Raw genomic sequence first — 15613 nt, forward strand, 5'->3', positions numbered from 1 at the left:
TGATTTGTGAATTACACAGGCTTTAATTCACAAATAAATTTTGATTTATGAATTACACAGGCTTTAATTTATAATTAAAATTTAATTTGTGAATTATACAGGCTTTAATTCACAAATCAATTTTTATTTATGAATTGCACCAGCTTTAATTCATAATTAAAATTTGATTTGTGATTTAAAGCTGGTATAATTAACAAAATCAATTCTAATTTGTGAATTGCACCGACTTTAATTCATAATTAAAATTTGATTCGTGAATTGCACAAGTTTTAATTCACAAAACCAATATTAATTTGTGAATTGAAACTAAAGTAAACTATAATTACATATTTGAATTATTGTATATATATCACCTCTAATTAAAAATTTAGATTTAAATTATTAATTAAATGGCCCCACTAATTCAAAACTTACAATTAAAGTAAAAAATATACAATTTTTCGATGTCTACATGGTCCAAGTTTCCGATATGACGGCCCAGGCAGTGCGCTATGTAGGTAGTTTTCTGTGTCTAAGTGTTCCAATTCCTCGAATTCGATGTCTACGTGTTGTAGGTTGCCGATGACCTTTTTTGAAATTAATACAAACATTTATTTTATATTACAAATTTATTACTATTTTTTTATTATAGTCATGGAGAGGAAGATTGGGAAGAAAACTCTATTTTTAGAAATTCTTTATTTTTAATAGAAAAATAGAGAATCTATTTTTAATAAATTATTAGATTTACAATTTGAAAAACGGGTATTATACAAGGCAAATGCAAAAAAACAAATATTTATAAATAAGCCATATAAAAAAATAAAAATTTTTAGATAAATTTGGATGTTAATTATTTTTTTAAACGTCTATTTTCTCACCTTCCTCTCCATAACTGTAATAAAAAAATCGTAATTTGTAATATAAAATAAATGTTTGTATTAATTTCAAAAAAAGTCATCGACAACCTACAACACGTAGACATCGAATTCGAGAAATTGGAACACCTAGACACAGAAAACTACCTACGTAGCACACTACCTGGGCCGTCATCGGAAACTTGGACCATGTAGACATCAAAAAATTGTATATTTTTTATTTTAATTATAAGTTTTGAATCAGAGGGGCCTTTTTTTTAATAATTTAAATCTGAATTTTTAATTAGAGGTGATATATATACAATAATTTAATATGTAATTATAGTTTACTTTAGTTTTAATTTACAAATTAATATTGATTTGCGAATTAAAGCCAGTGCAATTCACGAATCAAAATTGATTTTTTAATTATAGTCTGTGTAATTTACAAATCAAAATTGATTTGTGAATTAAAGCTTAGTATAATTAATAATTTAAAATTGAGTTATGATTTATTTGATGTGAATTAGATTAAAAATTGATTTAATTATTTGCAACCCTGGTAGTCCATACTATATGTCGATGGTGCCGACGCTCACTATCGCTACTGGGTATAGTTATGCTCTGTCTAGACCAGAGGATGATCCTACTTGTGGCTCATCTTAGAATGCATTCCGTTTCACGCATGATGCATCATTTATCCATGTTTAACATTCGGTGAACAACAAGGATAAATGATGCATTATGCACATCGTTCGTAAAACGAAATGTACTCCTAGTGAGTAGTGTACACTGTGGAGTACTATGTGCGTACTTACGGTCTTAGCCCCACAATTTATATTTGTGATCCAGTGGCACCCGAGGAGAACCTGTGAATTATGTTAGAATTGTTTTGGGGGCCCCGCGAGATATGCGGGGCGACGTGCGAAGCACGTGTGCAAGACGTCCGGAGTGTTGGTCTCCGGATACGCTATGCGAGGATAATAAAGTTATTCTCCGAATAACTTCCTTAATAAGGAGCGTCTCTGATGGTTGATTCTCGTGTATCGTTTGGGAATCAGGCCCTTGCCCGGAATCCTGGGCATCCGCTTCGGCGTATGTGGCAGCGGACTCGGCGGATCAAATACCACCAGTGAGGGTGGCAAGGAGTCGGTCTGCGTCTGCTGGCACTTCTTCTTCGGCGAGGCTAACTCCGCCAGGCGTTCCACGAGCGTGGATCCGGCAGGCCCGATAGGTCCAGAAGAATTAACTTCGACTCTCGGAAAGATTCCACTTTCCTTTCGAGAAGTGGTTGCGCAGGAGAAGTGGTCTTCGGCAATGGCTCGATGGAAGGCCGAGCCCTTGGAGCGGGCGGCTGCCCGTGGCGAGGACAGTCCCGCTGCTTCCTCTTCCGTGGCAGCTTGCCGAGTGATGTAGATGCAAGTTTGGAACCGAAGACCCGGAGCTCTCTCTGTTACCAGAGGCCCGGGGACACGCTTCGTTATGCAGAGGTCTAATAAGCTCGCTCTGATTTAGAGACCCTCAAGGAGCTCGCTCTATAGTTCCGAAGGAACTGTTTTCCGACCTTGCAATCTCGATTATAGCCTTAATACAAAAAGGCGTCTCATGTCGAGAGAAGTCCTCTCAGCGGGTGGTCTTCTTAAAGCTCCCCAGCGAAATCTGGCTTACGCGAAACTGGCACAAGCGTTAGCCGTCTAGCGGCGGCGCGGCGAACTCGCTAGCGCGTGCGGCGGCTCGGCCGTGCGGCGTGCCCGAGTGGCGGCTTGCCAGGCGCGTAGCATTGCGGCGCTATGAGGATTCAGCCGCCATATACACTACTCACTAGGATAAGCCACAAGTAGGATCATCCACAAGTAGGATCATCCTTTGGTTTAGACAGGGCATTATACTTTAGAGTTCCTCTAATCTATAGATTTAGAAGAGATAGACCGAGCGTAAGCCTGCGGAAGTACTGATAGGCGCGGTAATGCCCATTCTAGACTAGGATGATCCTACTTGTCGCTCATCCTAGTGCTTGATGTTCTAGACTTGAGGATGATCCTACTCGCGGCTTATCCTAGTGAGTAGTGTAGACGGATAAAAATCATACTAAAATTAGCTTTTAATTGTACTAATCCAATCGCGTATAGCTATTGCTAGTCTGGCGCCATCTAGTGGCTGGGGTATTTATGTCTTATCAGGCCCTATCTAGACCGGAGGATGATACTACTTGTGGCTCATCCTTGTAGTATAGACGGGTAACAATCATACTGAAGTTAGCTTTCAATCTTACCAACCTAAAACAATTTAAAATTGTGCAGTGTAGACGGACGACCGTAGTCGGATGAGTCGCGAGTAGGATCATCCTCAGGTCTAGAACGAGCATTAGAAAAATTAAAAATTATCAAATTTAGTAATTTCTGTCGGCTAGCTTCATAGAGGTGGATTCATTTCATCATTGTTGTTTGTCAAATGTTAAATAAAAACGAAATGATTCTCGCGAGCGTTGTGAGCGTTAAGGTGATGCTGGAGCCGTCTGTATAACCGACAAAATTACTATTTTCTATGTTATCGACTATATCTGTCCTTGTATAAACAAAGATATAGACAAGGATAGCACGCTACATATAGTGCACGCACACATACGCACGATGCACATCGACATTATACTTTTATATTACGCTTCCAAATCTTGATTTGGAGGGTTTATCGATGTTTTTCTTGTTGTGCAATTCGGGGGAACTTGTTTTCGCGTTCGTACCAATGGTATATCTCTTATATGAAATACATCTTGTGACGAGCTGTCAGCTCGCCGCAACTCGAGACGCCATATTGGGATAAAAGTAGGATAAGGAAATCTATACTTCCGTAATTTTTTCTCGTTTTCTATATAAAATCGGAGTTCCCCCCGAATCATTAATGTATGTACTGCAATTCTGGAGAAGAATTTTTAATTCTGTCAAATTAATACGACGCTACGTGCCGACAAAAAATGCCGGTAAAACAGACGGCTCCAGCATCCCCTTAAGTGTAACGCACTTTAAGTAGCAATAGACTACGTGGTTCTTACCTTGGATCCAACCAATCACATGCACTTAATTGCTACTTAGCCGCTCAGTGAGCGGTTGTGCTCCTGAATGCTCCTGAATGTCTATAATTCTCCATTAAGAAATATTTTATTGAAACTGGAATAAATTACTTTGTTCTAAAAGATACAACAATAGTCAACAGAAAAGGTATAATAGATATCTGTACATATTGCAGTAATAAAATAGATTTAGTATGCAGTAATAAAGTGAAAAATAGATAGTTAAGAATATTATATCTAAAGAACATACTAAAAAAAAAAATTCTGAATTCACAATTTTTTTAAAAGAATTTTAGAGAAGAATAAAAGAAAAATGTAGGGGAAAGAGATATAAAGACCGAAGGAAGGGAAAAGAAAGCTACAAAAAAGATATTTTAATAATTTCTAAAAAAGAAGAGACTAAAATGATTTTGAAAGATGAGTGAATCCAGGATATTTACAATTTTGATAAATAGATAAAGCTAATATATACAACTTTAAAAATCTTTAAAAAATACATTTTAGAATTTAGATATACATATAAGATGTGCAACTATGTAAATAAGTATAAAATACAGGATGTCAATTGTATGATATTTTAATATGATCCTTATAGCGATGGAAGAATTATGATGAATGTTAAACTTAGGCAGTTATATAATTATAATAACTGAATAAAAAATAGATTAAGACGTTAAGGATGTTCTGGTGCTAACTTTCTAACATTGACAATATTTTGAAAATTTAATATATTGTTTCTATTTATTATCTAAACATGTATGCAAAATCTGAAATCGATTCTCTAACCGGTTCACGAGTTATTTAATTTTTAATTTTGCATGAGTTCTTTTGGAAAATAGCAGCATATTCCCACTTATATAAACAAAATTATGAGGAAGCACCATTGCCCAGCAAACACAGTAATCACCGAGTGCGCAATTTGATAGCAAATTGCGCACTCGGTGATTACTGTGTTTGCTGGGTGACAATATTCTGAAACTTTGTTTGTGATTAAATAAAATACTCACAACAAGCAACGTTTTTAAAAAAGTTGATATCGATTCACTAACGCGTTCTCGAGTTATTAATAAACAAGCAATGAAAACTTCCAAAAATAAGTTATGATACATAGGGCTAGAAAGGTAAATATTATGTCAATGATTTTCATCATGATGTCAATCATATTATGTCAATCATTTTTTACACACCTTATGCGTTTTTAAGTATTATTCAATGTTTGTATATATAAAATATTACTAATATGTACGTAACGTTTTGTTGTTTCTTACAATTTGTTTCAGGTAAAATTCACGTCCAAAAGTTTTTTACTGACAATCACAAAATTTGCAAAATGTACAGTAGTGCCAAATATTAACTAGCATTATTTAATTTCTTTACACGGTACAAGCACATATGGTGCATGTTTTAACTCACAAAAGCATACAATTTCACTTAATTTTAAATTGAAGTAACTTTTGTCTGGGATTGTATAGCCAGAACATCCTTAAGAGGACAATTCATAAAATGAATGAGGAATAGATAATATAAAAGCTTGTTAAGGATTTTTTAAATAAAAAGATAAATTGATATAATTGACTGTACTAAAAAACTTTATTCTTGGAAGGATTTTATTATTTTTGTAAACTGAACGTTTTAAATATTTATTATTAATTTCAAACGGAACACAATTTTTCCAGTATTGTACATACATAACTGTGGAGAGTCAATTAGAGACGGAATATTGTCAGAACAATCTTAATTTATTGCACACCGTTACAAGCGCGACCTCCTTCCGCCATCTTCTCTATTCTCTACCTTCCGCTCGTCGCTCGCTGCGACTTTTGATATATCGATACGATACTTCTCGCACGACTCTCTTTCGACTTACACATAACTACATGTTAAAAAATAGTCGGTTTTAACATTTTTAATTTCAAATATCTCAAAGATTTGATAAAATAGAACATTTCGGAAGCTGAGTTTTCTAAAAAAATATTTAGCACAGAAATTGAGGAAAATGTTCTTTTTTTCATGACTGAAAAAAATTAGTTTTATCGAACACTGTAATTTCAGAAAATGGAATAAATCGATCTTGGAGGAGATTTATGATTCCTTACTTGAGGAACTACCATTAGCAGATAATGCACCAGGAGGAATGATTAAATACCGTCGATCTCTCACTCTAAGGTTCGATATTAGAATAGGTTAATAATTAAGAGATAAATTAACAAAGCATACTGCAAATATAACTCAAATCATATTTTTTTTAGTTTATTTTTTAAAGGATTTATGCACATCTCCAAGGAATTATCGAAAAACGTTTTGGATGTCGAATATATATCAAAGGAATTAGAAAGCGCTTCGGATTGTTTCCATTATAAAGCACCAAAAAGCTCACAATATTACCAAGTGGTAATATTTTATTCTGAATGCTTACAAATTATTATTTAAATACAATAAAATTATGATGTTTCGTTCTGACAGGTGCCTAAAAATCAAGAATCGTATGATCTAATAGGACGTCCTCTTGTACACGTTAGTGCATTTAAGCAAGCAACGGGAGAAGCAATATATTGTGACGACATGCCCAAATTTGCAAATGAACTGTACTTAGCATTGGTTCTCTCTACTAGAGCGCACGCAAAAATCTTGAAAATTGATCCATCTAAGGCACTATCTACGGAAGGAGTTGTGTCATTTTTTTCTTCAAAAGACATAGCGGGAGATAGTAGATGGATGGGAGCTGTATTTCATGACGAAGAAGTATTTATATCAGAAAAGGTATGTTCTTAAACACAAAAATAGATATGAATCTTTTTTGTTGAAATCGTTCATTTTTCCTAATTTTAGATATGCACGGAATAACATAAAAATTTCTGTTATTTTTAAACATTTTGCACAATATTAATGCTTAAATACGAGTATGTTCTATATCTGAACTCATCAATTTTAGTTCCAACAAAGATTAAAAATAAAAACATATTTATATTAAAAATAAAGTTTTATTTTCATTAATTAATGAGAAATTATATGTTAGCTTAACAATACTATACAGGGTGTTAAATTCAAACGTAACAGGTCGAATATCTCGATCACTAAATAAAATATCACGGTCTAATTTTTTTTAGGTTGTATTGTTTCGAGACGGACAAATTTTGATAACAAAAAGATTGACCTTGGGAGGCGTCAAGTTCAAATAAAGGTCAACTTTATTTTTAAACTGCATAATTTTGTAAACACTCACGTTTTTAACCTTTCTTATTATGAATCCAACGCGCTATGACCCAAGGTCGCCGAAGGTCAAATGACCAAATGCGAATTTACGATATTAATAATATTTATATTTAACTTCGGATGCTGCCAAGAAGTGGACTTGGTTTACAATAGGTTCCTTAACACAATCATCCATCCGCACATCGCCCGTCAATCACATTAACAGAATTTTGACGGGATCTTCCTCACGCTAAAACTCGCCATTATTTATCACTACTGCTCTAGCCTATCTTTTCTTATCTCCGCTTCTATCTTTTTTCTATCCTTATATAATTTCCTTAGTATTCTTTCTTTGGTTGTAGCTAGTTTATCGTTCCATAGTCTATTTTTTTCCTGTTATCCCTCCTTAGTTGTATAAACCGGTCCTTTATACTGCTGCACTCCTCTACATAGTGCTTCAAATTATCCCTTCCTTTCTTGCAGAACAGACACATTTTTTTTCTCTTCCTTCCACCAATACATGTTCTCCTATTCCATGTTACCACATCTCAGATTTATCAGGGCTCTGATACTATCCCCTTCGATCTGTTTATCTATGTTTGCCATCCTTAGATATTCCGGTCTATTTCTATCTCTCTCTAACTCTTTATACTTCCTGTTATACTTCGACTCTATTATATTATTCTTTTCCACTTGCCTCTGTATTTCTCAGTCTCTTAATTTAATCTCTTCCCCTAAGTTCCTCCCTTCTCTCCTTAACGACTCGACTGCTTCCACCCCCCACCCGTTTCTATTATAGTACTTTTCTCTCTCTCTCTACCATATCTGTCTTTCTATTTGTTTTTCTCTTTGTCTATCCAACATTTCTTGACCCATCTGCACTCATCCATTTCCCTAATCTTTTCCTCATATCCCATTGCCCTTCCTTCCCATCCTATCCTAAGCTTTCTCAACCCTGAGTTCCATTGACATTAGGTATCTTGGAATACAGAACTTTAAATCGAAAACCTATCTTGCGTAATCTAGCATAATTTTTTCCAAGTTCTTTTTTTCCCATCCCCAAATTTCCACCCCATACGACATCACACTCTGGACTAGGTAATTAAACAAACTCCCTCTCCTTATGAAATCATCTTTACAGATCCATTCTCCTAGACCCCACGTCCTATTTACCGCAATCCTACCTTTCCTAGCTAATTCTTTAATGTGATTTTTGCAATTCCCTCTATTATTAAACACGAAACCTAAATATTTTGTAATAGGCTGGGGTCAGGATCTCGAGCAATAGCACGGCAGTAGTTAGAAAAACACTCTTTATTCGTTTCCGCGCTCCGATACAATACAATACACGTCTCACGCGCTCGCTGCCGTGCCCAGTACTGCCAACCTAACGGGGCCGTCTATATATCCGCTTAAGCCTTAAGCTACTCTCACACTCGGCCAATTCTGACCTTGATTTCCGCCCCCGGAGTCGGTGTTGTAAAAAAAAAAACAAATAACTTGTCTGTACGTAATTTTAAGTAATCTCATGAATATAAGAACAGAACATTGTCTCTTTGGTTTAACAATTTTCTTAATTCTAACTCTTAACTCTAACTTAATTCTAGTTATCTTTGACTGTTACGTCGTTACCCTACTTTGTATCGTCGTTAATATTATTTTCTGGATGTTTTTCTTTCATCCACGGTTTCATGTTGGCCGCTTCCCATGTTCCCTGATACGGTTTGTTTGTTATTTGGTGATTTTCAATATCCCTTATTATGTATCTATCGTTCCGCAAGACTCGAATTACTTCATAGGGCCCTTTAAATTCAAGGATAAGTTTGTGTGACGCGCCTTTAGTAGTATCTATATTCTTGATCATAACGTAGTCACCTACGCTGTAAGTGTGTGCTATTTTCCTTTTCCTATCGAAATATTCCTTGTTGTATTTCTGACTCTTTTCTATTTTCTTAGCCGCTCTATTTCTTAAATTTACTAGATCGCGATCGTTATTATTTACAACACTTTCCAGATGTTCCTGAATTTTATCGACTATTTTCCCTTTCTGGTCTACTCCGAATAAAAGCCTACTAGGCGTTTCGCCTGTCGTTTTATGTACCGAATTATTTATCGCAAATTCTACTTCTGTCACAACTTTATACCAGTATACCTTCTCGTCGTTATTTATTAATTTACTTATCATAGGGCCTATGAATCTATTGGTACGTTCTACCTGCCCATTCGCTTTCGGGGAGACTGTCGCAATACAAATGTGGCGAATGTCATTCTCTTTACAAAAAACCTGAAAATCGTTGGCCATAAAAGCCGTGCCCCTGTCCGATATAACAATGCGTGGTCTACTGTACGTGTTAAAATGTAATGTTACGTTATCAATAACCTCTTTCGTCGCCGTTGTTTTCGTTGGATACAATCTCGTGAACTTAGAGAATGCATCGATGACAACTAAAATATATCGCTTAGTTAATTTATCCTTATCTACCGGTCCGTAATGGTCTACGTGGTACGTCTCAACGGCACCTGGCTCTTAGGGATAGGTATCCTTCTTTCCTACCCGTTGGCGGCGAGAATGCTATGCATTTTAAACAATCTGCGATATAGTTTTTTATTTTCAATAGCTTTTTAGGAAACCAATAGCTTTTTAGCATTGTCTCTAATGTTTTTTCAACCCCTAGGTGGCCCATTTGATCGTGATACTTATTAATAACGTGCGACTCCATCGCCTGGGGAACGTAAAATAATAATTCTGTACCGTGTTTCCGGTAAACTATCCCATTTCTCATCTTAAAATGTGCGTCTTCAGCTTTTTGAAGCTCCTCCCATAACTCACGAAGCTTACAATCCCGACCCTGACTAAGAGCCAGATTTAGTTCAAACGAGTTCTCCTCTACTATTAAAACATCTGTAGGTAGCCTACTTAAAGCGTCTACATGACACATTTTTGCATTTGAACGATGTTCTGTTACACAATCATATTCTAGTAGTTCTAATGTCCATCTTGCTATACGCGGATTTATTTCTTTCTTCTTTAATGCTAGTGTTAGGGCCACTGCGACCAACGCCGATTAACTTTAATCGACGATTAACTCAATCAGCAGTGTCGCCAACAACAAGATATTTGTCGTTGTGTATGTCGTTCTTAACCAATCTTTTCAAATATTATACTACTTCTCTTTAATTTGAATAAAGGTGTTTCGATTTTTATTTAAAATATTTACGAAAACGTGTTTATGTAACATGGATAGAATTATTAATTTTTTATTATTTTATGAATACGAGGGTTATGATCTTCCAATAAGAAGGAATCGACGAAAACCACGTATAATCAGGCCACGTATAAATTATTTAGAAATTTTTGATGATGATTATTTTAAAAGAAGATTTGCAATATCAAAGGAAAACTTTAACATAATATTAGAAAAAATTTATGTTGAATTACAACATAAAACTAATCGCGATTAGTTATGTATATAATTGAATAAATATGTGTATAAATATACACATATTTATTTATTTATTTAATTATATACTGCGACGCTTTTTCCCCCGGTCTCGCAATCCGGTGGAGGGCTATCGAGGATTGGCAGCACGCGTAACTAATTCCGACACCAAAGTTGGGCGCCAGGTGCAACGGATTGCACCACCGTACACTATAATCTCTAACACGATATTCCCGGCAATACTTCCGGGCGTAGGGCTCTTTCAGGGAATTCGGAGAGAGGCGTCACACAATCAATCACACACACAAAAGTATAAGTAATAATAACAGAATATATATTTAGTCAGGTAATATCAAGGTGTAGGTATAATCGATCTGAGTCTCGTATTACCGCAACAATGTCGGCTAGGCGGACGCACGAATGCCGCAGACGCAATAAGTGCACGCAGTAATGTCGACTATGAAACACAGTAGACTAATGCACGCGAAGTTCTAAACGCAACAGATAAACGCAGACGGACACACGAAAGCTTAACAGAAATACTGACGATTCAGGTATCGCGGTACCTGGCTTCAAACTCACAAGGAACTTACGCCACGAGGCCGACGAACCGCTCGCCGCACCTTCGGCAGCTCCTTCAACGCACACCCGGGCCACTTCGATTCCGCACGACGCAAAAAGTATGGGCGATCTCGCCGAGTCGACCACGCTGGCCGGCGATTGCCCCCGAACACGAAATAAGGACACGTATCGCGGACGATCCCGCAGCTTGCTACGCGAATCCCGAATTCTTTCGTAAGCACGGAGATTCCGCGGCCCCGCGCCGATCCCGTCGATCTTTATATTCGCCGTCCTCGAGGGCCCGGATACGTTACTTAAATACGAGGGCGAGTGCCCTTCAAATTACATGACCACTCGCGGCTCGCCGTTACCCGCACAACTCGCTCCCGTTATCGCCACGCAAGACCTTACTCTTATTATCCCTCTCGTTAATATGGCCAGGACGCGACACGATTACGAGCTTAAATAATATGGCCAAAACGCGACACGATTACGAACATAAACTCTATCACAATGAAACGCGACACGATTACGAATAACGCGATACGATTACTTACATTAATTCGACGAGACGCTACATAAACGCGACACGATTACTTCGATTCACACATCTCAACGCCACGCGACTGTCGGCCGTGGCGGTGCTCGCGGGGAGGGCACAAACGGTCTCTACGCACTAGAGAGCTTACTCTCGGCAAGGCCCTGGCACGATTTCCACCCGACTCTACTTCAATGCGAGCGCAAGGTATTGCACGCTCTGACCTCGCTCTGTCCACAGGTATCCTGCGGCGCTCCGGTAACCAACGTGTGCCATGGGCCGATGCCTCGAACGAACCCTCTTTTCTCAACGCGGGGACGCCAGAGTGGTGACCTTACAATTCGTTGTCGTCCCTTCTGTAGTCCGGGCAGCTCGTGATCCGGGAGATCCTCTCCGCTCGTTAGCCGGCACGACAGTGTCTGATGCCTGCCGGGATCGCGCCGGTTCCCCGCGCCTGCGCTGTAGCGTGTCGCTCGACCGGATTGCCGATCCTAGCGCTTCCTGCGCCTAGGCCGCACGTGCGCCGCTCCTTCCGGGGGCGCCACTCCAATTCCAGGGCGCTCTCGTCGGCGCCTCAGCTTCTCGCGCGCCTCCCCTTCCGGCGGCGCCGCTGCAATCACCTCCGATTCGGCGCGGGCCTTTCGATTCAACCGGCTGTCCGGGCCGCGATGATCGAGTCGGCGTTCGGGGTCAGGCTGGCCGGGCCTCGGCCCCGTCTGCCGGCATCCCCCTCGGGGCGACGGCCCCAGGGCTGCGCCTTTCCCTGGGCCGCTCCTCGGCACCCTTGTCCAACTGGCATTTCGCTCGGGGGTGATCCGGGGTCTTCTTGATCGTTATTCTGCCGCTGTTACGACCGAGTGCGGGGTGAACTCTGGCCGGCGACGCTCATGCACTTGCGGGGAGGTCCGGGCGATCCGACTTTCAGCCATGTCCCCTGGCCGTCTCCTTAATCCTCTGCCCTTCCTCGTTGCGGCCCCCGGCCGTTACAGATGGAGTCCGGTCACCACCGGCAATCCCTTAAAAACTTAACATCTAATTAGACCAATCAATATACGCAACCGCCCTCCTCTCGCTCTAACGAGGAGGCATCCCCGAATTCCCCTCGGCCGAGCCCGTCCGGGAAGGAGACGCGACTTGTCACGTCACAATACATATGGCTGTGTGTGTTAATAATCTAATTTGTGTTGTTATAATATATAATATACTATTCACCAGAACTGAGAAAATATTAATTAAAATAAATTAAAATAAACTAATAAACTGACACAATACATATATGCATTCCCATAGTATGTATAAGTTTTTTAATGTTTTATTTTTTTATAATAAACATATTTTGTCTTGTTTATTATATTATATATAATTTTAAATTGTTGTATTAAATATTTATACATACCGATTAGTTAGTTTTATGTTGTAATTCAACATAAATTTTTTCTAATATTATGTTAAAGTTTTCCTTTGATATTGGTAAATCTTCTTTTAAAATGATCATCATTCTAAATAATTTATATGTGGCTTGATTATACGTGGTTTTTGTCGATTTCTTTTTATTGGAAGATCATAACCTTCGTATTCATTAAATAATAATAAATTAATAATTCTATCCATGTTACATAAACACGTTTTCGTAGATATTTTAAATAAAAATCGAAACACCTTTATTCAAATTAAAGAGAAGTAGTATAATATTTGAAAAGATTGGTTAAGAACGACATACACAACGACAAATATCTTGTTGTTGGCGACACTGCTGATTGAGTTAATCGTCGATTAAAGTTAATCGGCGTTGGTCGAAGTGGCCCTTAAAGCGTTACAATCGGTTAGGTCACTATTTTAAATTTTATACCACTTAAATGTACCCTGAACCTTCGCAAAGCATACACAATCGCTAACATCTCGAGTTCGAAACTGTGGTATCTTGTTTCGGCATCAATCGTCCTCTTTGAGAAAAAGAATATTGGATCATCCCCTCGTTGCATCAACACTGCCCCGAAACCTCCATTACTAGCGTCACAATGCAATTCCGTTTCTTTATAGGGGCTGTATATTGATAATACCGGTGCTTCTATTAGCTTTTTTTTTAAAATCTCGTATGTACATAATTCGTCTTTTCCAAAATGAAATAGGACGTCCTTTTTTAGCAAGTCGTATAAGGGCTTAGCTAATATTGCAAACGACTGAATAAATTTACGGAAATAAGAGCATACCTCGAAATGTTCTTCTAGTGTTTCTGATGCAATGAGGATGTCATCCATATATACTACAATTTTTCCGGCAAGAATAAGTACTCTTAATACTTTATTAAGGTAACGTTGAAACTTCCCTGGCCCTACCTTCAATCCGAATGGCATACATACAAACTCAAATTGGCCAAACGGCGTTGTAAAAGCGGTATATTTGATAGAGTCTTCTGACATTTTGATATGGAAAAAGCCATCCTTTAAATCTAATCGTGAAAATATTTTTTTTCGTCGTAAAGCATCAATTAAATCCTGCGCGTTCGGTATCGGGAAATTATCCTTTTCTAATAACTTATTTAAATCGCGAAAATCTATGCATAATCTTATTTCTCCGTTTTTCTTTCGCGTTAATACAATGGGCGAGGCGTATTCGGATTCACTAGGACGTATTATTTTCTTCTCGAGCATAATGTCTAATAACTTACGAAGACTAATCTTTTCCGTATGTGAAAATCGTCGAGGCTTAAACTGAAAGGGTTTATCTTGTTTGAGTTTTAGTTTAAGTTCAGCTTTTATCTCGGGTGCTTCCGGTCGTACCGGTTATAAATAATGTTCGGCGTACTTTTTTATTTTTTCCTGCGTCTCTACCGTTTCGTCCGGGTTGATCTCTAACTGATTTTCTAATTTTTCCTCCGAATTACCTATATCGATATTTAGTATTTCCCGAATGACTTTATCTTCATCTATCTCAGTCGGTGACGGAACCGTCTCGTAAAATTGACGCAATATATCTCTCCCAATTACGGCTGCGTACTTCATTGAGATCTCGGGTACTATCAAAAATAAACAAATTCTCGACTCTTTATTATTCAATAATAACCTAACCGCTACTCGACCTTCAGCTTGTAACACGCTCCCATTTAATCCCCTATATTTGTTATCCTCTAGCAAACACGGGGTAACTAAATCGCTCGGCACGTAAACATCTTTTACAAAACTCACGGGGCTACCGGTGTCAAGTAATGTCTCTATCTTACAGTCTACTTTGCACTGCCCTGCTTCGTCACACATCTGGTACGGTAGGTTCCTACGGAATTCTTCGTCTTCTACGAACACACTGTTGACATCCGTCTTCTTACTTCCCGTATTCTGCGACGTGTCACCCTTGGCCGTAACTTCCTTCGTCTGGCAATTTTTGTATTGGTGTCCCGTTTGATTGCACTTAAAACATGCCCCTTTTTCGCGCCTCGGTGCTGGACAGTTAACTGCGAAATGTCATAAAGTGTTACAGTTAAAACACTTAGGTTCCTGCTTCGAAGCTGGTCGATCTTCTGTCTTCCTCACTGCCTTCGCCGACTTTGCTCCATTTTTCACCGATGGATTCTTGGGAGTCTTCTGGTCATAATAAAGAGATATATTCTCCATCGCTTTTAGCATAGCCTCTTTATTGACAAATTGCTGCATCGTCGCCTGTTGTCTAACCGCCTTTACCGGAATTCCTTCAATTAAGTAGTCCACTATCTAGTAGCCGTGAACTACAAATGGTTTTTCCCAAAGTTTAGCCAAATTAATTAACGAATCTCATTAAACTTATGCTCGTTTTAATCAGTAAGATCAGCCGCAACCCAGTACATAGCCGGATTTTCCATTTTGGCTCTTAAAAATTTATAATAAATAAAATACGGAGTTAAAGTGCAGTTTAAAATGCACTTAGTGCATAAAGTGCACTCGAGTGTACCTGAGTTCGGCCGTGACTCCTGTCGACCCTTAACCATCACCACAACGACCGCCATTAA

At 38.3% G+C, this 15613-nt stretch overlaps 1 protein-coding gene across 1 annotated transcript in view; it reads left to right on the forward strand.

Moving 5' to 3' along the window:
- Nucleotides 1-6690, forward strand: part of LOC112467441 (xanthine dehydrogenase-like) — a 67810-nt gene extending 61120 nt beyond the window's left edge. Inside the window, exons 11-13 of the mRNA XM_025036072.1 lie at nucleotides 5956-6069; nucleotides 6153-6294; nucleotides 6367-6690. Of these exons, the coding sequence (XP_024891840.1) occupies nucleotides 5956-6069; nucleotides 6153-6294; nucleotides 6367-6675 (565 nt within the window). The 3' untranslated portion in view covers nucleotides 6676-6690. The remainder of the gene's footprint in view (nucleotides 1-5955; nucleotides 6070-6152; nucleotides 6295-6366) is intronic.
- Nucleotides 6691-15613: the final 8923 nt, after the last annotated feature.

The sequence above is a fragment of the Temnothorax curvispinosus genome, unplaced genomic scaffold (assembly GCF_003070985.1).
Source record: "Temnothorax curvispinosus isolate PA1 unplaced genomic scaffold, ASM307098v1 QBEX01017357.1, whole genome shotgun sequence".
NCBI lineage: Eukaryota > Metazoa > Arthropoda > Insecta > Hymenoptera > Formicidae > Temnothorax > Temnothorax curvispinosus.